At 65.7% G+C, this 19,367-nt stretch overlaps 1 protein-coding gene across 4 annotated transcripts; it reads right to left on the reverse strand.

The window, feature by feature from the left end:
- Positions 1–705: 705 nt before the first annotated feature.
- On the reverse strand, positions 706–17,051 carry EXOC3L2 (exocyst complex component 3 like 2). Of its 4 annotated transcripts, none has more exons than XM_070764398.1 (12): positions 16,939–17,051; positions 12,683–13,401; positions 9,316–9,934; positions 8,913–9,027; positions 8,368–8,478; positions 8,073–8,173; positions 6,908–7,018; positions 6,600–6,735; positions 6,197–6,319; positions 5,877–6,032; positions 5,572–5,693; positions 706–2,300 (listed from the first exon to the last, which is right to left on the reverse strand). In XM_070764398.1, exons 2-12 carry the CDS (start codon positions 13,374–13,376, stop codon positions 2,000–2,002), a joined length of 2,589 nt encoding a protein of 862 aa, XP_070620499.1. In that variant the 5' UTR covers positions 13,377–13,401; positions 16,939–17,051; the 3' UTR covers positions 706–1,999. The 4 variants fall into 4 exon arrangements, with proteins under 4 accessions (XP_070620499.1, XP_070620498.1, XP_070620500.1 ...); XM_070764397.1 differs by lacking the exon at positions 16,939–17,051 and adding an exon at positions 14,848–15,505; XM_070764399.1 differs by lacking the exon at positions 16,939–17,051 and adding an exon at positions 14,534–14,925.
- Between the last annotated feature and the right edge of the window lie 2,316 nt (positions 17,052–19,367).

The raw sequence follows: 19,367 nt of genomic DNA on the forward strand, positions 1-19,367 counted from the left end.
GTGGGGGGTCCCCAAGGAGGCGATTGGCAAGCGTTGCTCTTGGGGGCTTCTGGGGGCCTGCAGGAGGCATGGAGAGGGGGGCTTGTGGCGGGCTGGGGGCCTCCAGAGCCTCCGTGGCTAGATGGCGGGAGCAGGGCCCAGCAGCCTTTCCCCACCCCCAAGGCCAGCGGCCCCATCCTCTGCCCCCCACCCACCCGCAGCCCATATCCGTTTGTGGGAGGCGTCCAGTGTGGGCTCCAGAGACGGGCTTGGTGACCTCTGGCCAAGTGGGAAGTGCTGGGCAGAAAACATTTTCTTGGTGTTTCTCTTTGGGGGGGGGGGCATTCCTGGAAGCCTCTTGCTGCTGCTTTTCCTGCAGAGCCCCCTCCCCGTGTTCCCTGGGGGCCGCCTATTCTTCAGCCATCAGGAAAGTTTACATTTCGCAGGATAAATGAGTGGCGTTTCCCGCTCTGTTTACAGCCAGGGATCGGGTCGGCCGGACAGGTCAGGGCAGGATTGATGGGGACGCGGCGTGACTGCAGCTGGGGGGGGGGGTGCGCTCGGGACGCTCCCTGCGCAGATCCGGATGCCTGCGGGGGGGGGAGATGGGGGGGCAAGAGGCTCGGACAGAAGTGGCCATTCCGTCCATCTGGACTGCAACCGGGAGTCCTTGGGGTGGGACAAGCGGAGCCCACTGCCCAGGATGTGTTGTGTACCTGAAACAACTGGCTGTTTTATCTCTTTATTTTTGAATTTTGTCGGCCATTCGTCTAAAGCATCTTACAATATATTAAACTTACCGGATTTAAACATTCAAATAAAAATCCAAACACTTGACAAAAGCAGCACATTAAAATCCATACACGGGACGAAGCGAAGAGCTGAACTGGGGAGCAACCAGTCCTCTTGCAGCCAATACATTTCCCGTTCAGATGCAGCCAAGGGCTTTGCTCAAAAAGGAATTTCGGACATGGCTTTGTCATTCTAGTGCTGGCCGAAATAAAACTGGTAACAGCGCAGGGGGCGGAAGAGGCTGCAACTGGGGCACTGGGGCTGGCTGGCAAGTCCTCCTCCTGTGTTTAGCCTGCAGGCCTGGGATCTCCAGGTGGCCTCTCATCCCAGTGGAGGCCCAGCTTTCCTTGGGGTCGGCCCTGGTCCAAAACATTAAAAGGGGAAAACCAAACAATGGCAAGGAATTGGGGTATCTGGTGGCCAGCGTGGGGTCCCCTGAGCCGGTCCAAGGAAGGGGTCTCCGGCCTGGAGCTGGTGGGGAAGGGGGGGGCTCACGGGCTCCTTTGTGATGGGGGCTGGGGGGGGGATGCTGCTGCTTTCCTCTCACGCACAGGTGGAGGGGCAGATGTTGCAGAAGCCCAACCAGGGTGAGGGAGATGCATGAACCCTCCCCCTCGGCCAGGGCCAAGCAGCTGACCGGAGGGTTCCCCTGCCCCGGCGCAAGACCTCTCGCTGTGGGCAGGGGGTCAGACTAGGAGACCTCCAAGGCCCCTCTTGCTCTCTGTTCTCTGCCGGGCGTCTCCAGACGGGGTCACTTTTAAGGCTTGTGGATTTTGATTCCTCAGCCGGCGTTGGCCAAGCCTTGGAGCACCCGTCGGGCAGGGAAGGTGGCGCTTGGCATCCCAACTCCCTCCCTGGTTTGAGGCGGTTCCGTGGCTGGATCAGGGCCGCCTTTCCCTCCTGGCCGTGGCTCCTTCCCTCGGCCTCGCAGAAGCCCCCCCTGGGCGGAAGGCTCCCTCAACCCCAAAATAGTCCTGGCCTCCAAACGGGAGGGGATGGGGGGGCTCCAGCTAGTCTCAGAGGGCTTGGATCTGCCCCCCTGCCATCCCCCTCCCAGTAACCGCCCCCAAGCCCAGCCCAAGTGAGCCGGTGGTCTTCCGCACGGCTCCCCCCCTTTGGGAGGCCCAATGGCCGAGGGGTCGTGAGCTCCCCCTTGCAGGGCAGGGCTGCTGGGGGCAGGGCCGGGCAGCCCTGGGGCCAAAGGGCCATGCGTGTCCAGCTGGGGTCCTCAGAGCTGGGCCTCCTCGGACTCCTTCACCCTCAGCCCCCTCCTCGGTCGCTGCAGGCGGGGGGGCCTCCGGCGCATGCGGGAGAGGCAGGCCAGGCCCAGGCGGGAGAGTCGGTGCAGCTGCACGCGCACACAGAAGACTTCGCCGGTGGCGATCTCGGAGAAGAAGGCCCGCTCCTGGCAGACGACACCCCCCTCGGCCCCCGGCGGCTCCAGGCTCTCCAGGGCGGCCAGGATGAGCTGCCGCTGTGCTGGGCTCTGCAGGCCCCGGACGTCCAGCAGGGCCGACAGGTGCTTCTTCCTGGGGGGGGAAGGAGGAGGAGGAAAATGGAGGAGCAGGAAGGACGCCCCCCCATCCGCCCGGGGACTCAGTCAGGGCTTCCGCAGGGGGAGGGGGCAGTTCCCAGACCAAGGGTGGGGGCGAGGGGGGCAGGTAGCCCTTGACCTGAGACCACCACCGAGCCCAACCTTATCCCCCCCCTTAAGAGAATCCTTGCCTCCCCCACTGGCTTTGCAGAAGGCGGCCAAAGGAATCTCGGACACAGCAACCGTTGTACCAGTCAGTGGCCAAGTGTCCGAATTTTGATCAGGTGACCCGGGAGACGCTGCAAAGGTCGTAACTGTGAAACAGTCACAAGTCCCTTTTTTCAAGGCTGTGGTCACTTTGAATGGTCATTAAATGAGCTGTTGTAAATGGAGGATTCCCCGTAGGTGGCTGTGCGCAGAGGGTGGGACGGAAACCGGCTTCTGGATTGGTGGGGGGTCCCCCTCCCTCCCACCCACAGGGGGCAGCTGGGCCTCTGCTTTATGGGGGCAGGGGAGGGCAGCCCCCCAAGGCTCACTGGCTGCAGGCAGAGGGCAGGTGGGGGGGGGAAGGGCTCTCCACAGCTCCCAGTGCAGGTGAATGGCCCCAGGCGGGCACACACACACACACACACACACACACACACTTTCCCAGAAGGGGTGAGAGGGCAGGAGGAGGCTCCCCCAAAGCTTCAACCTCAGACTCTCCACTGCTGACCCCTCCCGATTCCTCAGAGGTCCGTAAGGGACGCGCATAAGCGCACCAGCGTGCCTTCCCTCCCCTGGCCTCATGTTTCTCTCTTACTAGTATGTATATAAACATTGCTACATCTCTGTATACCACCAATACCTACTGGACAAAATAAATGAATTAATTCATAAGTAAAATGAGCCCAATCAGCCAGGCCCCACAGCCCAAGGGTGGTGCGGAAGACCATCCAACCCAGGGCACCCCCAGAGCGGGGCTGACCGCATGGCTCCCCTGCCCCATTTTCCAGGAGGACCCTCTGCTCCCCCAAGGCACGCTCTGCCCCCTGCACGGTCTGGGCACCGCCGTGGGCCGAATCCCCAGTTTCCCCCGGGACGGCAAGTGGCACGTCTCGGGCACCGAGGAGGCTCTGGATGGCCCTGTGCCAAGAGATCCTCTCCGCGAGATGTGCCCACAGGCCCCCCACAGGCCCCCCACGGCCCAGGGCAGCTTCCGGGCCTCCTGGCAGAGCCCGTGTGGGTCTTGTCCGGCTGCCAGCCCCAAATGGCAGACTGGCAGGAAACGGCCCCCAAACTCGGCTTCCTGTCTGCAGCTCGACCACTTGTTTTGCTCTGCTGGACGGCTGCCTCCTCCCTCCCTCCTCCCCCCTCCCAAGAAACAAGGAGTCCAGATAAAACAGGAAACGTCCGTCAGCCACCCTGGACGGGCGATCTGCCACCTCGGGACAATTCCTAAGGATGCAATCAGCAGGAAGATGGAAAGAAAAACAGGGGGGGGCATGATAAGGCCCGGCTTTGCTCCCCCCCCCCCCCATGACGCAGCCGGCTGGTAGCCAGGAGAGCCATGTGGGCAGAGCCAGGAGGGGTATTTATAACTCCCCAGCCGCCTGGCCTGGGAACTGGAAGCGCCTGTCCTGCTTCCAAGAAGCGGCTCTCTGGGGAAGGCCGGAGAGGACACGGAGCGCTCCCGACAGGAAACCTGGGCGCGTCATCCACCTGCCTCAGTTTCCCCTGCAGAGATCGGAGGGTCCCTGGGGGGGGCGGAGGCAAAGGCTGCCCAGCATCCTTGGAGCCGGGAGCAGGCGGCCTGGGCTGCCCCGGGCAGAGAGACCCCCGTCACACACACACACACACCCCGGTCATTGCCTGGCAAAGGAAGAAGATGAAATGGGAGGGGCTTGTGGGGGGAGAGCAGGAGGGAGGAGGGGCTGGGCGTAGAGACTGATGGGTTTCCTCTCACCTGCCCCACTTCGCACACGAGAGGGACAGAAATGTCAACCCCCAGTCGCTGAGTGGAAACCTGCCTGGGATAAACGCAGACCCCTCCTCACATCCAATGCAGGAAACGGGAGGGGGGCAGACTGGGTGGACCCGGAGGTCTTTTTCTTCTATGTCTCTAAATGGGGAGGGGCAGATGCTGCAGAAGCCCCACTACGGCCAGGGAGATGCCAGGGCCAAGGAGCTGACCGGAGGGTTCCCCTGCCACGGTGTAAGATCTCTCGCTGTGGGAGGGGGTCAGACTAGGAGACCTCCAAGGCCCCTCTTGCTCTCTGTTCTCTCCAGACGGGGCCACGTTTAACGCTTGTGGATTTCGATTCCTCAGCAGCATTGAAGGCCACCAGTGGCCAAGGCTGGAGAGAAGGCAGGATGCCCGGGGGGGGGGGTTGTCCTTGGAAGCCCCTGGCTGAGGGAGGAGGGGGGCATGGGCGTCTTCTTCCTTCCTCCTAGAGACGTGGGGGCGACTCTCTTGTGATGGGGGAGGGGGCGCTCTCTGGGGAGGAGGGAAGGGGTCTTAGTGGCAGCCCCACCCTGAACTGCTCCTTTGGGAGGTGGGAGCCCGTCTCTGCCTCCAAGGTCAGTTTGAGTGGGGCAGTGGCCTCCTCCCCACCAGAGGGAAGCATCCTCTTTCATCCAGAGCCCAGCCTTCAATGGGGGGGCAGCGTGGAAGGGGCCACCAGGCTCTATCCTGGGCCAGGCCACGCTCCCGCTGTGGCTTGAGCGGAGTCGAGTCCTTTGGAGGGAGCCCAGGGCTGAAACGTGGCGGGGTTTCCGTGGCTGCAGGGGAGGGAGAGCCATGCCAAAGCTTTGCTGGGCAATAGAACCACGGCCAGGATGACCAGCCTGACTGCCCCGGACCCTCCTGCCTTCGTCTCCTCCTTGGAAGCCTCCCTGGATTTTCTGGCCATGGAGCCGAAAAGGACGCTGGACCAAGCAGTTGCGAGGAAGGAGGCTGGACTCTGAGTCCCATCATCCCCGGAAATGCAGCCCGGCCTAGAGGGCTGAGGCCCAGCCTGCCAAGGGACCCTTGGAAAAGCGAGTGGGCTGCCACCTGACTGGGGAGCTGGAGGGTCCCGCTTGAGCAGGGAGGGTTGGACTAGATGACCCAAAGTCCCCTTTCAAAAACCAATCAATCAGTGGGAAAAGGGCTCAGGAGGGCCAGAGCACTGACCGGAGGCCCCCGGAGGAGCCCTGACTGGGGCCAGAGGGGGAAGAGCCTGCCACAGCCGGCCAAGGGACCCTTCCCAGCAAGGACCCCTCGCGCTCCCCCCACCCCGACTCACTGGACGTCCGGGAAGGCCCTGGCCAGGAAGGCCACCTCCATCTGGATGGCCGGCGTGTCTTCCAGCTCCAGGATCCCAGCCAGGTGGGGCACCACCGAGTCCAGCCAGGAGGAGGAGGATTCCTGCAGGGAGGGAGGGAGGGAGGGGCTGGTCATTGCCGAGGGGGACCCTCTTGGTGTGGGGCATCTGCAAACGGGCCCCTCCCATGGGAAGTGGCCTCCTCCATGGCCGGCCAGCCCAGCCACCTCCCCCCTCCCCCCTTCATGCACAAATCTCTGGGGAGGCCGATCCAGCCCCTCCCTCACCAGCTGGATGAAGAACTCCTGCAGCTGCCTGGCCTCTGTCCGGAGCCGCTGGGCCACTTTGGCTCTCATCTTGGACGAGGTGCAGATGATTCGCACTCGCATCAGCGGCCGGACGTACTCGATCAGCACCCGCCGATGGACCTCCCTCACCAGCACCTGGGGGGGGCAGAGGAGAGCTGGCGGAGGGCCGGGACCCCCGGGGCGGGAGGGGGCACTTTGGGGGCAGCCCCGCCCCCCTGGCTCCCCTCTGGCATGAGGGCGGGGCACAGGTGCTGGGGGAGGGGCACGGGAGGGGGAGGGGGGGGTCTCCCTCTTCCCACCTGGTAGGGCGCCAGCTTCATCCTCCGCAGCTTCTGGGCGTGGTCAGCCAGCAGGGCCATGATGGTGGAGAAGGCCTCCGGGTTGCTCAGCCACTTCCGCTTCATCAGCTTGTAGAAGTAGGGCTGTGGGGGGGCGGGAGGGGGAGACCCTGTCTCAGGGGCAGCCCCGGAGCAGGCCCCGTTTGAGGCTGGGGGCCTCCCTGGCGGCAAGCCAAGCCCCCTGTCACAGCCAGGGAACCCAGCCCGCCCCCCTGATCCTGGCAGGCCCCCTGGGTGGGCCGGGGGGCTATTGGGTCAGCCCACCTGGCAGGCCTGTTCTCAAAGCACAGAGGGAGCAAGACACACCCCTCCCTGTAACCCCCCTCTCCTCCCCCTTGCAGGCCCCGGGAGACCCCAGGGTTACCTTGAGGCTTCGGAAGAGCTGGTCGGCCAGCACGCGGTTGCAGAGCCGGGTCACTCGGTCGAGGGCCAGGCCTGCCAGCTGCTTTGCGGCCTCGCTCTCCGGGTGGCCAAAGCTGGCCAGGTGCTCCAGGTAGTCCCTGAAAGAGTGGCCCCATCAAGAGAGCTGCGTGCGAATTGCGCCAAGCCAGCCAGGCTCACAGCCCCCTTTACTCCCCGTTGATTGGCGGGGAGGGCCAAACAGGGCTCATCTCAGGGTGGGGGAAGGCTGGGGTGTGGGGGGCAGCGAGGAGGGCCGGGGCTGCCACTCACCTGAAGGACGGGCAGTAGTTGACCAGCAGGATGGTTCGGCCCATGTAGCTCTCTGGGCTGAGGCTGCTGACCACCTGGCCTTCGTGGAACGTTTCCACTTTCTTCTGGAAACTGAAGGGTGGGGGGGGCAAGTGAAAGGCCCTCCGGGAGGAAAGGAGGGAAGACCCCTCTCTTGCCTGCCCTGGCATTGCCGCCCCCTCCAGCCCAGGAAACCCCGGCCCTCCATTTCTGCAGCAGCCCCTTCTGGAATGCAGGAAGACCCCCCCCCAACACACACACCCTGGCAGCAGCCCTGGAGGGGGTCTCACTGCAGCCCCAGCCCTCTCTACAGCCCCCTTGCCCCCACGGTGACCCTGGGGATGCGGCCTCAGCTCCGGCCAAGCGCAGCCCCCTCACGAGCCGGAGCACTTGGGAAAGAGGCCGGTCAGGAAGCCAGCTGCTAAAAATAGGCTGTCCATCCATCCCAGAATGCCTGACGGCCGGCCGGGCCCCCTGGCCCCACCTCACGGGCATTTCCTTAGAGCCACGGCGGCTATTTATACCCCAAGGTGTATCTATTCCTGGCGGCCAGTTTGAAATGGACATTTGGCACCATATTCCCCTCCAGCCCACCGTGTGCCTCCCCCCCCCCAGTCAGGGGCCAGACCCCGTGCAGGAGCAGAGGGGACGACTGGCAGGCGGGTCAGATGTGCCCCTCGTGGTGCCGCCCTTTGCCTGCCCCCCGCCTTGGGCAGAGCCTTGTGGGGAGGGGAGAAGACCACCCGCAAGGCCGCTTCTCCCCCCGAAATGCCCCCGTGGAAGAGCCCAGTGGCAGCTGGGGCGGAACTCAGCCCAGGGGAAGCGGGGGCCTCGGAGCCTGCCCCACCCGGGCCACTTTGGTGTCAGAGAGGGCGAAAGGGGGGGCTGCCCCAGCTCTTCCTGGCCCCCCCTGCCTCCCACCAGGCAACAGAATCCTCCAGGCTTAAACTTTGGAGGGGGGGCAGCTCCCAGCTCAGGTGGAGGAAGTGGCCCCTGGGGGCCCCTTTGGAAGAGAAGGAAGCCAACGGAGGCCCCAGGTGTGACCCCCCCTGAAGACCGCCTCCCACGGAGGGCCCGGCCACAGGGGCCGCAGCAACGGGGCGCCTTTCCTGGGCCCCCCGCCCAGCTCCTGGCCGGGCAGCCGTACCTCTGCAAGAAGTCCGCCAGGCTGACCAGGCAGCAGTGGGCCACCCCCCTGCCAAGGTCCTCCGTGATTTGTGGGGCTTTGTCGGCGTGGCCCTTCAGCACCTGCAGGGCAAGAGGAAGCCAGCCTGAACCTGAGCCAGGCCCTTGTCCAGTTCTCTGGCCCTGAAGGCTCCCAGGGGCCAGTCCAGGGCTGGTAGGCGAGGGAGGGGACGGGGAGGTTGGCCGAGCCTCCAGGGAGGAAGCCTGCTGCCCGAAGGAGATGCCAGGGCGGGGCTGGGGGGGGGACCCCAACATACCGAGAGGACTTTGCTGGACAGGCCGAGCTGGAGGCTGCCCTCCTGGTCTTCCTGGGCCCATCGCTCCTCCTCCATCTGCAGCTCCTGGCTCAGGTCCCTGGCAATGGCCACCTGCAGACGCCCGAGAGAGAGTCCGCCAAGGGGGCACTCAGGGCGGGCAGCTCAGGGAACTTGGGGGAGGTGGGGGGAGCTCTTGAGGCCATGGGGCTGCCCGTCTCCCACCCACCCCGCAAGGCTGCCCTGAAGAGCCCTGAAGACCGTTTGTATGACCAAGCAGGATTCTCTCTGGGCCCCCCTTGCAAGGAAGGCCATCCCCCTCCCAGCACACGGCCTTCCGTCCTGCAAGGAGTGGGCCCCACATGCCTCGGGGGGGGGAAGCCACCCGCAAAGAGACCGAAAGCCGCCCTGGAGAAGCAGCACCTGTCCTGGAGCAGCCTTGTTGGAAACGCCCCCTTTTCGGGGCAGGAGAGGATTTCCCCATAATGGCAAGGGGGGGCGGTGTCCCCTTGGCCCTTCCCTCCCCGGCCCACCCGGCCCCGGCTGACCTCCACGGCTGCAATGCACTCCTCCTCCAGGCTCTGCTGCGTTTCCGGGGCCAGCAGGGCTCCAAGCTGCTGGGGCTTGACCAGGGCAGAGATCTCTGGCCGGCTGAGGACCTCCCTGGGCAGGGGGAGAGAGGAGGGGGCGCGGTTGTTCCCTGCACAGTCCAGGCTCCTCCGTGGTGACCGGGAGCAGCCAGGATCCGGCCAGAGGACCCAGGCCGCCATTTCTCTCCAGGGGAGCGCGGGGAGATGCCCACGAAGAAGCTCCCAGGTCGGCCGGTAAGCGGACTCTCCCCCCTTGACTTACCCCTCTCCCCCTCTGGGACCTCCCCTCTCCTCACTTTGTGTCCCTGAGGGTCCGTGACGGGTGAGCCTCCCCCCCCCCCGGGGGTCTCCCCCCACCTACTTTTGGTAGATGTTGCTGTTCCAGTCCAGGACGAAGTAGAGCTCGGAGAGGCTGAGGGGCTTCCGGACCCTCTCGGCCAGGCAGCCGGCCAGGCCCCGGTGGTAGCTTCCCAGGTAGATGCCAAAGGCCTGGTACTCCTCGGGGTAGGCCTGCAGCAGGTGGCTCCGGACGCTGCCCAGGTCCTCCAGCATGCACTTGCCCAGCCGGTCCATCTGGGTGGCGAGGGTGCCCGCCCGACCCTCCAGGCACTGCTGCAGCCTCTGGCCCACCAGCCGCTCCACCGCCTGGGCCCACTGCTGCCGCATCTTCCGGGGCCGGGCCCCAGACCCTCCTGCAGAGCTTCCCTGGGCCTGGCCCCACCGGCGGTCGGCCTCCTCCTCCTGCTGGATGACCTGCACCAGCTGCTGCAGGGGCGGGTAGGAGCCCTTGGAGGCCAGCGCCTCGGCCAGCACCGCCCACAGCTCCTTCTCCAGCGCCTCGTAGAGCAGGGCCACATCCTTGGCCTTCCGGCTGCCGTCCTTCCCGCAGCCCTCCTGGTCGCACTCGGCCTCCAGCTCCACAATGTGCCGGTCGGCCAGGCGGAGATCCCGCTGGTGGATCAGGTGGAAGATCTCCAGGACTGAGCGAGGGACACAAGGGGGGGGAGGGAGAGCCTGAGGTCAGGAGGAGGCCAGCCCAGCCCCCCCCGCCAGCAGAGGGGCAGTGGGGCAAGGAAAGAGGGGCGCTGCTGCCTGAGGACCAACCCCGCAGCTGCCTAGAGCCGTAGCCGGGCCACACAACGGAGCGGAGGCCACTGTCGTCACTGTCATTGTGCAAGCGACAAAGGCCGAGCGGTGCAGCCGCTGTAGGTGCCGCCGCTGTTTTAAAGAAACCGAGCAGAACCAAACCTCCCAGCACCGCTGCTCTGGCTTTACACGGCACAGGGACGCCGGTGGAACCGCAGCTGCCGGGTGGAACTGCCCGGGGCAAGGCCACGTATTGTGCATCCCCTCCCCACGGTTTGCATGCTGAGAAGGGGGATCACAAGACCCCACCACCTTCCCTATGTGCCGGGGGGGAGTAACGGGCCAGTGGGCTCCCTGGGGACACGCCTGGAACCAGAAGGGCGCTGACAGCTTAGGGATGGGGGGGGGGAGAGGGTCCCAGGCTTTGCGTACATCCTCTCCTGGCCGGAAGTCCAGATCTGCCCTCTGGGCTGGGTGTGTGTGTGTCAAGGCAGCCCTCATCGTCGCCGCAGGAAGGAGCCTTGCTTGCCCGCAGGCATGGAAGGCCGAGGGTCCGTCTGGGCTAAAAGCGGCCTCTTCCGTTTCCTTCCCCCCAGGGGAAATGCCCCAGACGAGGTGACGCAGTCTCCTGACCCCCCTCCCATGACCTCCTCAGCTGAAGGCCGAGATCAGCTGGGGGCAGGGGGGCTCCTTCCTCCCACCGCTTGGATCCTGGGCTGGCCCTGAGAAAGGGGGCAAAGCTCCCAAGCCCCCCCCAGAAGAGCTGGGGGAGGGGGTGGCCCAAGGTGCCTTCTGGCTCCCCCTCTTGGCTTCAGTGGCCAAGGAAAGTCCGAGAAGGGACCCAGAAGCCTGGCTCCACTGGCTGGGGGAGGGGCATAGCGGGGAGGGGGCTCCTGGCCCGTAAAGAGGAGAGGGAGGCAAGTCCCAGCCGGCCCCCTGCCCAAGGGCCTCCCCCTCCTCCTCCTTGGGGGGGGCGCTCCTCAGCATGCCAGACAGAGAGCACCCCCCTCCCCCCCCCCCCCCCCAGCCCAGCTCCTTTCTGGAACAGGAGAGAATTCTGTATTGGCCGAGAGGGACTGTGGGCCACCCGAGGAATCGGCCTTTGGGTCACTCAGGGTCCATCAAAGGAAAGAGACATTTTGTCAAGAATGAGGAGGTGCAACACTTAAAGATTCTCATTGCCATGGGGGGGGGCAGGGAGGCCTCTTGGGGGCCACTGAGCAGAGGGGAGGGTCTCCCCATAGATGCCCAGGCCTTCCCCTCCTCCTCCTTGCCCAGTGCCCACCCCTCTGCTGAGCCCGGCTGCAGGGAGACCCCAGGCATTGGCAGGGGGTACTGGGGAGGGGGGGCGCTGGCACAGCCTGGGCTCTCAGGGAAGAAGTGGGAGCCCCCCCCACACCGCTAAGCAGTCCTGAGCCTTTGGCAGAGGGAGGGGGAGGGAGGGGGGTCTTTCCGGGCTCTGGGGGCAGCTGGATGGCTTTTGCACATGTGCCCCCCAGCTCCCCCCCTCCTCCTGGCGCCTTCTCTTGGCGGGAAGGTCGCAGGCCGCTGGGCAGGAGACGTCCGTGCAATCAGGGCTGAATCACAGCCGCCGCGGGGGAACAATGGGCCCGAAATATGTGCACAAAGGGAAGAGGATCATTAGACCTGATAAACAGCCGGGCCAAGGTCAGCGACGCCCAGCCTGGCCCCGCCGCCTTCCCTCCGGCCAGAGGGGGCAGGGAGGGGGGCTAGGAAGGCCCACTTGGACAGCCGGGCCAGAGAGGGAGCGGGCAAGCGGGAACACCCCCCTCCCCAATAGGGAGAGATCCACAGCCAGGCTGCGGGGAGGGGGGCCACCAGGTGATCTCGGCTTGGCCCCATGTCACACCCTCCCTCGCCTCCCTCGTTAAGCGAACCGTTTCTAACCCGGTCGTTAAGCGAGCCTCGTCGGGAGGTCGCAAAAGGGGATCTGGGGGCCCTGGGACACGGCAACCGTCCTTGGTCCATGTCAGCCGCCCAGGTCCTGGATTCTGATCCTGGGTCCCTGGCGCAGTGGCAGAAACAACCCCCGGTCCCTCTGAATGGTCACTGAATGAACGGCTGCAAGTGGAGGACCACCTGCTGCCGTTAGGAGACGTGATTAACATGAGTCTGCGGAGGGGAAGGCGAGCAAAGGGGGGGGGGCTGGGAAGAAGACAGCCCAGCAGAGGCCGGAAGCAGTCGGGACCTCTGACTTGTGGCCCCTCCGGAGACATGGGTGGGACATGATGGGGCCAGTGGTCCCTTGCAGCCAGTGTGGGGTTGCCGCGACTGAGGCCCCCTCCATGCCCTTTAGACCTTCCCCTAATGGGGGCAGCCCTACGTAGCCCCTCCAGCCGGAAGAAACAGCTACGTGGTCAATGCTACAGGCAGGCAATGGGTTAAAAGCAGCCCACCCCCACTGGGGAGATGTCCCGGTTGGATGGGGGCTGCCTCGGGGAAGGAATTCTAGGCCGCCAGATGTTCCCCTACACAGGCAGGGGTGGAAGGATAGGGGGGTTGACTTAACCTAGGTTAGGCCTTCTCTCCACCCCCCAACCCCCCTCCCCCGAAGGCTTCCCTTGCCCGTCTGCCCAGAGGTGTGCTGGGCTCCCAGGTCGGCTCAGCCAGGCCGGACTCACCGGAGAGGGGCTCCTTGGGCTTGGGGCCGTGCTTCTCAGCCGCGGGGGCTGCCTCCGAGCCCTCTGCCTGGTTCGGCTTGTCCACCAGGGACGCCCGGCGCACCTTCACGCCCAGCCCGATCTTCAGGAAGGACCCCCGCTTGGCAGCCTCCCCCCCACCATTCTCCTCCAGGGGGCTTCCGTCCGAGCCGCCCAGGCCTTCCTTGCGGCGCCCGTTGAGCCGCTGCAGCAGGCTGAAGTCCTCGGAGGAGCGACGTGTCTTCTTCTTCTCGGGCGTCCGTGGGGCCAGGTTGCCCTCCATGAGGGGCAGCATCACGCGCTCCAGGAAGGACCGGCGGTCGGAGCCCTGCTCCCCCCCGGGCGACCGCTTCTCCCCGCCCTTGCGGCTCCTGCCCAGGCGGAAGGGGCTCAGCCCCACCAGCTTCTCCAGGGTGGCCCGGCGCCTGAAGTGGTCCTCGGGGCTGCCGCTGAAGAGGCCCTGCTCAAAGTCCGCCCTGTCCCTTGGGAGACTCTCTCGGCCGGGGGAGATGCCCCCGAGGAAGGCGTCCTTCTCGTTCTCCTCCAGGTCCTCCTCAAAAGGGTTGGTCCCCGGGCCCTCCTTGGCCAGGATCAGCGCCCCGCCGCGGCTGCCTCCACCGTCCCCGGGGCCTCTGCCGGCCGCCTTCAGCTGATGGGGGTCCTTGAGGACGGGCATAGTGGCTGCCTGCCTTCCCCGGGCCCTGCAGAGGGGGGGGGAGAAGGGATGATCAGCCATGCCTGCTAGGAATCCCTGGGATGCCCCTGGGGGGGGCACTTGGCACACTAGACCTGGGAAGAGTCATCACAACACACACACACACACACACACACCCCGCTACAGATTCTGGAGCCAGACTCCGATGTTGCTTTGAACCAGCGTTTGCACAACCGCAGGACCATAAAACGAGGTTTATAATTGACAGCAGCCGTGGGCTCCACCCAAAGCCAGGAGCCACCGGGGACACGTTTGCTCCCCCTTTCGGACTGGGACTTTGCTTCGCTCCTGGGTCAAGGGAAGAGGGAGGTGCTGCCTCTCTGGGAACAGCCCCCCCCACAGCAAAGCTTCTGGGAAGACAAGGGGAAAGTCCCCACGCAAAGCAAGGCAACGGGGGGGGGGCTCACAAGGAGCGGGAGGAGGGGAGGGCCCCCGGGCGGAGGGGGGAGTGCAGGCAGGCAACAGAGGGTCTCCCAGGGTGGCCCCCACCAAGAGGAGGGGCAGAAAAGAGGGGATGTGGGAAGAGAAGCCGCCCCCTTCCTGCAGAGCAGGAGCATCAGCTGAAATGCACCAGCCAGAGAGCTGCTCTACCTGGGGGGGCTCCCCTTGACACCCCCCCTCACCCTTGGCTCTGGGGCCCCACACTTCCCAAAGAGCACTTAGAGACCCCAGGGTTGGCGCCCTCCAGGTCCCATTGGCCAAACAGTGCCGGCTGGTGGGACTGCGTGGGAGGGCCTTCTCTGTGGCAGCTCCGGCTCTCTGGAACTAGCTACCTCTGGAGATCCACACTGCCCCCCCCCCCCCCCGGCCTCCTGGAAATTCTTCACGACCGGGCTCTGCCGGGGCCCTGGGGCTGTTGAGCAATAGCTCCGGCCGAGAAGAATACGGGGGCTTTGATTAAGGTGCCCAGAGTCCGAGGGGAAACTGAATTGAATTGACCACCCCCACCTCGGAGTGAGGTTCAAGACAGGGCAGGTGGCAGAGGAGAGCTTGGACGCCTGACCCCCAGAACCAGCAGCAGGCAGGGGCCGGGCAGGTTGCTTGTTGCTTGGCTCCCCATTTCTCTGCAACTGCCCCCTTCAGCCCACACACACGCACACACACACACATACACACACCCTTTTTGGCTCCCCCCTCCTTCTGGAGAAGGTGGGGAGGGGGGTATTTTCTGGCAGCCCAAACCATTCCTTGAAATCCAAACTGCCGGTGCCCCCCCTCCTGGGCAGGAGCAGCTGCCCCCACCAATGGGTCCTAAGACCGCCAGAAGGGACGGACGGGCAAAAGTGGGGCAGCCCGGGGGGGGGAGGCAAAGTCCAGACTTCCTGCGTCAACAGCGGCGAAGGAGAGAAGTCAAGGAAGCAAGGTAGAAGTCCGGCCGGAGTGACCGCTCCCACCGTGGGTCAGCCCGCCTGAGGAGACCCGGCCCACTTACGGCCCCCGGGGGCTCTCCATCGAGGCTGGTCCAGGCACCCGGTGGGTCACGCGTCCCCTTCCACGGCTCCAGAGCTCCGGGCAGCAGCCTCCCTTCCACTTTCTCTTCCGCCCGTCTGGCCCAGCCCCTCCCCCGCTCACCTGCCCACGCGGCCCGTAAGGGAGGAGGGGCTTCGAGCCCTGGCTGCCCAGCCAGCTTCTCCCTCTCGCCTGCAGCCCCCGCTGGGAGGGCGGGACACGGGAGGGTCGCGCCTCAATCCCGGCAGCCCTTGGCCGAGGCCTTGGGCTGAAGGCTCCCAGGACCCCCAAGGAGGATGGAGGGGGCCTTGGGGGCTCTGGCCAGCTCAGGCCACCTCCTTGGCAACTGCTGGCTGAGACACGGGGGGGGGGCACCCCAAGAATTAAAGCCCCCTTGGAAGACTGGAGGCTTTTGAGAAGAGAGTGGACATCCATTCGGCTGAAGTAGCCAAGGAGGAAGAAACCACCCCCCCCCTCGGGGAACTTTAAAGGCTTGTGGATTTCAACTCCCAGGATTTGAGGGGTGGGGGCTTCGGCCAAAGGAAGTTCCCACCCACCCCCTTTTGATTTCAGCTTGTCCACAAAGGGGGAAGAGAGGAGGAGGAGGAGGCGAGTGGGGTCTCCCTGCAGGAAAAAGGGTTCTGTGGGGCAACGGGGGGGGGGGCAGGGAGGGGGGCAGTGTTTTCCTTCTCTGCTGTATCCCCAGGTGGCAGCAGAACCTCTGCAAAGGGATACCTGGGGAAGGGGCTCCAAGCCAGAGTGGGGGGGGTGGGGGGTCTGGACTCAGCCTCTGACCAAGACCACCCTTGAACCTGCTGGACCACAACTCCCACCCTCCTCTTCCTCCTCAGCACGAGGTTTGCACTGGGCAGGGGGGAGGGTGAGCGGCAGCCGTTTGACTCTTGTCCTGCAAGCCAGGAGGAAATTCCCCCCCCCAGGAAAGTCCCGGTCTTCACTTGGGGGGAGGGGGCAGCCTCCAAGGAGCCTCTCTCCGTCTCCAGGTGGGTGGTCACTAGAGGGCCGGCCATTAAGTGAGGACCCCCTGCGTGCATTTGTGTGGGCCAAGTGTGCAGAGTCTGAGGGGGAGGGGGGTCATCTGGACCAAGATCGCCTCCATTAAGGCCCCGTCATACCAAAGGCAACTTTAGGCCACTTAGAAGATAAACCCACCCACCCCCCACGCTCCCTTGCCGGTAAATTTCCAGCAGTTCCCCCGTGGTGGCTTTGGCCAGATGTGATGACCTTGGCAGACGGGCGAATGGCCACATCAAAGCCAAGAGCAGGAAGGGGGCCCGGCAGGCAGCTCAGAGGAGACCCTCCCTGGTTTCTTGGGCTGTCAAAGAGGCGGGGGTGGGATGGGGAGATTTGCCCCACAGGGACCAGGGCAAAAGCCCCCCCCCCCAAGGAAAGTGATGGGCTGGATGAGGAGGAGCAGCTCAGGATCGGCCCCCCTTGTGGCCACTCCGTGACCCTAAAGAAACACTCCGAAAGGACCACAGGGGACTCCGTGTCCAGGGAAAGCCCCCCCCCAGAGGAAAGCAGAGAATTAACACCCACCCACCCCTGGGGGCCCTCAGCCAAGGGCAGTTATGGGTCTCCTGATCCGTTGCAGGCTTCCCTTCAGCTGAGCTTCGCCTCTGCCCTCCCCCCCCCAGAAAGGCAAAGTGTCCATCCAGCCCCTCCTGGGACCCAGAACAACAAAAACTTCCCTGCCCCCCCATCCGCCTGCCCTGGTGGTCTTTCCTTAGGAACAGCCGGCCTTCCAGGTAGAACGGTCAGCACCCACCAGACTGAGTGGAGCCCAGCCAGCCACACGCCAGGCACAGACCAGGGCTGGGGGGCAAAGACCCTCGAGGAGGAGGAGGAGGCTGACTTCTTCGGTTGGCATGGCTGCCCATCTCACCCACCCGACACAGACACAAGTCCCCCCCACCACGAGCCCCCCCTGGAGAAAAGGGGGGCACCAGAGGGCAGCTCCTTCCAAGGAATGTTTGCCCCAAAGACCCTCCAAGCCCTCCGTGGGTAGAAAAGGAGGCAGGGGCTTCCCGAGCTCCCCTCTGAGCGGAGACCCTACCTTGGTGCCTTCCCTGCAGGCGCCCCCTCCTCCTCCTCCTCCGCTCGGGCAGTCGGGCTGCTCTGGGCGGCTGGGCTGGGGAGGCCGAGGAGCCTTGCAAGGAAGCCCCTCCCAGCCCCGCCAGGCCGGAGGTGATTCGGCTGGACACAAGCTTGTGACTCTCCTCCTGGGGGGCTGGCAGGGAGGGAGGGAGGGCGGGGGTCAACCTCAGGCGGAAGTCTCAGGGTCAACCTGGTGGAGACGGGAAATTCCAGCTCTGGCAGTTGGGGGGGGGGGGTCCCGGGGCAGAAGCCTCCAAAACGGGCGACTGCAACCAGGCACTTGTGGGGGGTGTCAGATACAGAACCCCACCACCACCTTCTTTGCCCTCCTCTGACCCAGCGGCTGGCTTTGCACACTCGGAGGAAGCCCGGGATGACCGTTAACAGGTTTGGCCTTTGCGTGTGCTCGGCAGCCTCATTGACAAACCAGTGGGCGAATCCCCAGCTTATGACCGCAAGGGAATTCTGACCTTTCTGGCTCCCTGCACCCCACTGGCTTTGCACAAGGGGACCACGTGACCCCCGGACCCAGCCACCGTCATGACCGGGAGTCAGCTGCCAAGCCTCTGGATGAGGGTCACACGGCCAGGTCACTTTTTTCAGTGCTGTTGTGGCAGTCACTAAATGAACGGTTGTAAGTCGAGGACTTTGTGTACATGAGCTGCAGAAGGTCAGCAGGCTGCGGCCTGGCACTGAGGCCCTTGCCGACCTCTGGCCTTCAGCCTCTGGAGGGCCCAAACCTCTGCACTGCTTATGGGGCGGGTGGAGGAAGGGTCTTTTGCCCCCCACCGCAGTAAGGAGGGGGTCTCTGTCTTCAGCCGCTCTCCTTCCTTGTGGCTGGGGAACTTCCCACCGACTGGCCCCTCTGTGCCAGGGGGCCCAAGCGGGAGGGAGGGAGGGGGGCCGTGGAGGGGGAGCAGAGTTCTGCAGGCGACCCAAAGTGTGGGGGGGGCTGCCCCCGCCTTTGTTTCGGCTGCCCGTCCTTAGCCCGATGCTGCCCCCTGGCGGCGCTTCGAAGGCAGCAGCTGCCCCTCCCGGGAGCGGCTGTGCGGAAGGCGACGCTTGGGGGCTGCTCCCCCCGCCCCCTCTGACAGACCCCCTTCCCCAGACGCGCCTTCCGGAGTCCGGAGCCAGGGGAAGGGCTGCCGGACAAGCAGGGGGCGGGGGCCACGGCAGGGGCGCTCCGGGAGCCCCGCTTCCCATCATCCCCTGCCGGACAGACGGCCAGCCAGCCAGCCGCCCGGGAAGCCCCCTGCCCAGGAGTGGCTCCTGACAGGGGCCCCGCCCCCAGCCTTTCGGGGAAGCCCCCCAGACTGCACGGGACCGCCGGGCGACCGGCTCACGGCCCGCGGGGAGCGTCGGGGAGCGTCGGGAGCGTGGGGCGCCTCTGCCGACGCCTTCGGCTCGGATGCCCGGTCGCGCCTGCGCAGGGCGGTGCTCGGCAGACGACGATTGGCTGCGCGTCCTGCCAATAGAAAATGCGGGTGAAAGCCACTCGGTCTCCACGGGGCGAAGGGGCCGTCCTGTCTCCATGCTGCCTCGCAGCCAATGAGCGCCGGCAGGGGCGGAGCCTGGTCGCTGCATGGGCACGGCTTGGCAGCGGGCGGCCTGCAGGCGGGGGAGCCGGGCGCCCCCTGGAGGCGCTTCTTGGGAAGAGCGGAGTGTGCGGAGATGGGGGGATGGGAGCGGAGTGGGATCCCGGACGGGTTGCGGCCCGCATTGCGAGGGACGCTGCACAAGTTTCCCACACGTAACATACACACACGAATCGTCCCCCCTCCCGCAACAGGGCCTCCTTGTCAGCCGCCCCTCAACTCAGCTGAGCCCGGGAGCCTGGACCTTGGCTGCCCGCCGCGGGGCTCGAGCTTCCCCGCCTCTCCGAGCGGGCAGAGCGGCGGGCTCCCATCTCCGAGGATGCCGGCTGGGGGATTCTGGGAGTTGGAGTCCGCCGGTGCCCCAGCCGCGGCCCGGAGGGAAAGAGGGAAGGTGGGCGGGAGCCTCCCCCCGACACCGCCCCCCCCCCCGCAGCCCCCGCCCCGCCCCGCCCAGGCCCTGCAGGGAAGCGCTGGCCGGCGCCAGGTGCGCGGCTCCGGGAGTGGCAGCGCGGCCCCTTTAAGGCTCTCGGGGGCGCTTCCTGCTCCTGCCGGGCGTCCTCCGGCCTCCGCCCCGCCCCGCCGCCTTCCCCCGCTCGGCCCGCTGCCTCCTGCCCGACGGACCCCGAGCGGCCGCCCCCGCTGAGCCCCCGCCGGGAGGAGGAGGAGGACGGGGGGGGCAGCGCGTCCGCCTCCCTCCGCCCCCGCCCCCGTCTCGGCCCCTCCAGCGCGGGGACGCAGCCCCATGGGGGGGGGCAGGAAGCGCCGCTCCCCGTTCTTGCCTGCGGGGCCAGCG

This window comes from Erythrolamprus reginae, chromosome 11 (assembly GCF_031021105.1).
Source record: "Erythrolamprus reginae isolate rEryReg1 chromosome 11, rEryReg1.hap1, whole genome shotgun sequence".
In the NCBI taxonomy this organism is placed as follows: domain Eukaryota; kingdom Metazoa; phylum Chordata; class Lepidosauria; order Squamata; family Dipsadidae; genus Erythrolamprus; species Erythrolamprus reginae.

What these genes read in the sequence shown, in the direction of transcription:
- EXOC3L2 (XM_070764397.1), bottom strand. Translation starts at nt 15,299, where the DNA reads ATGGATGTCCACTCTCTTCTCAAAAGCCTCCAGTCTTCCAAGGGGGCT. An exon ending in ATGGAGAGCCCCCGGGGGCC is followed by an intron (nt 13,402 to 14,847) that starts GTAAGTGGGCCG and finishes CCCCCTCTGCAG; the next exon opens with GGCCCGGGGAAGGCAGGCAG. An exon ending in AACAGCAACATCTACCAAAA is followed by an intron (nt 9,028 to 9,315) that starts GTAGGTGGGGGG and finishes CCCCCTGCCCAG; the next exon opens with GGAGGTCCTCAGCCGGCCAG.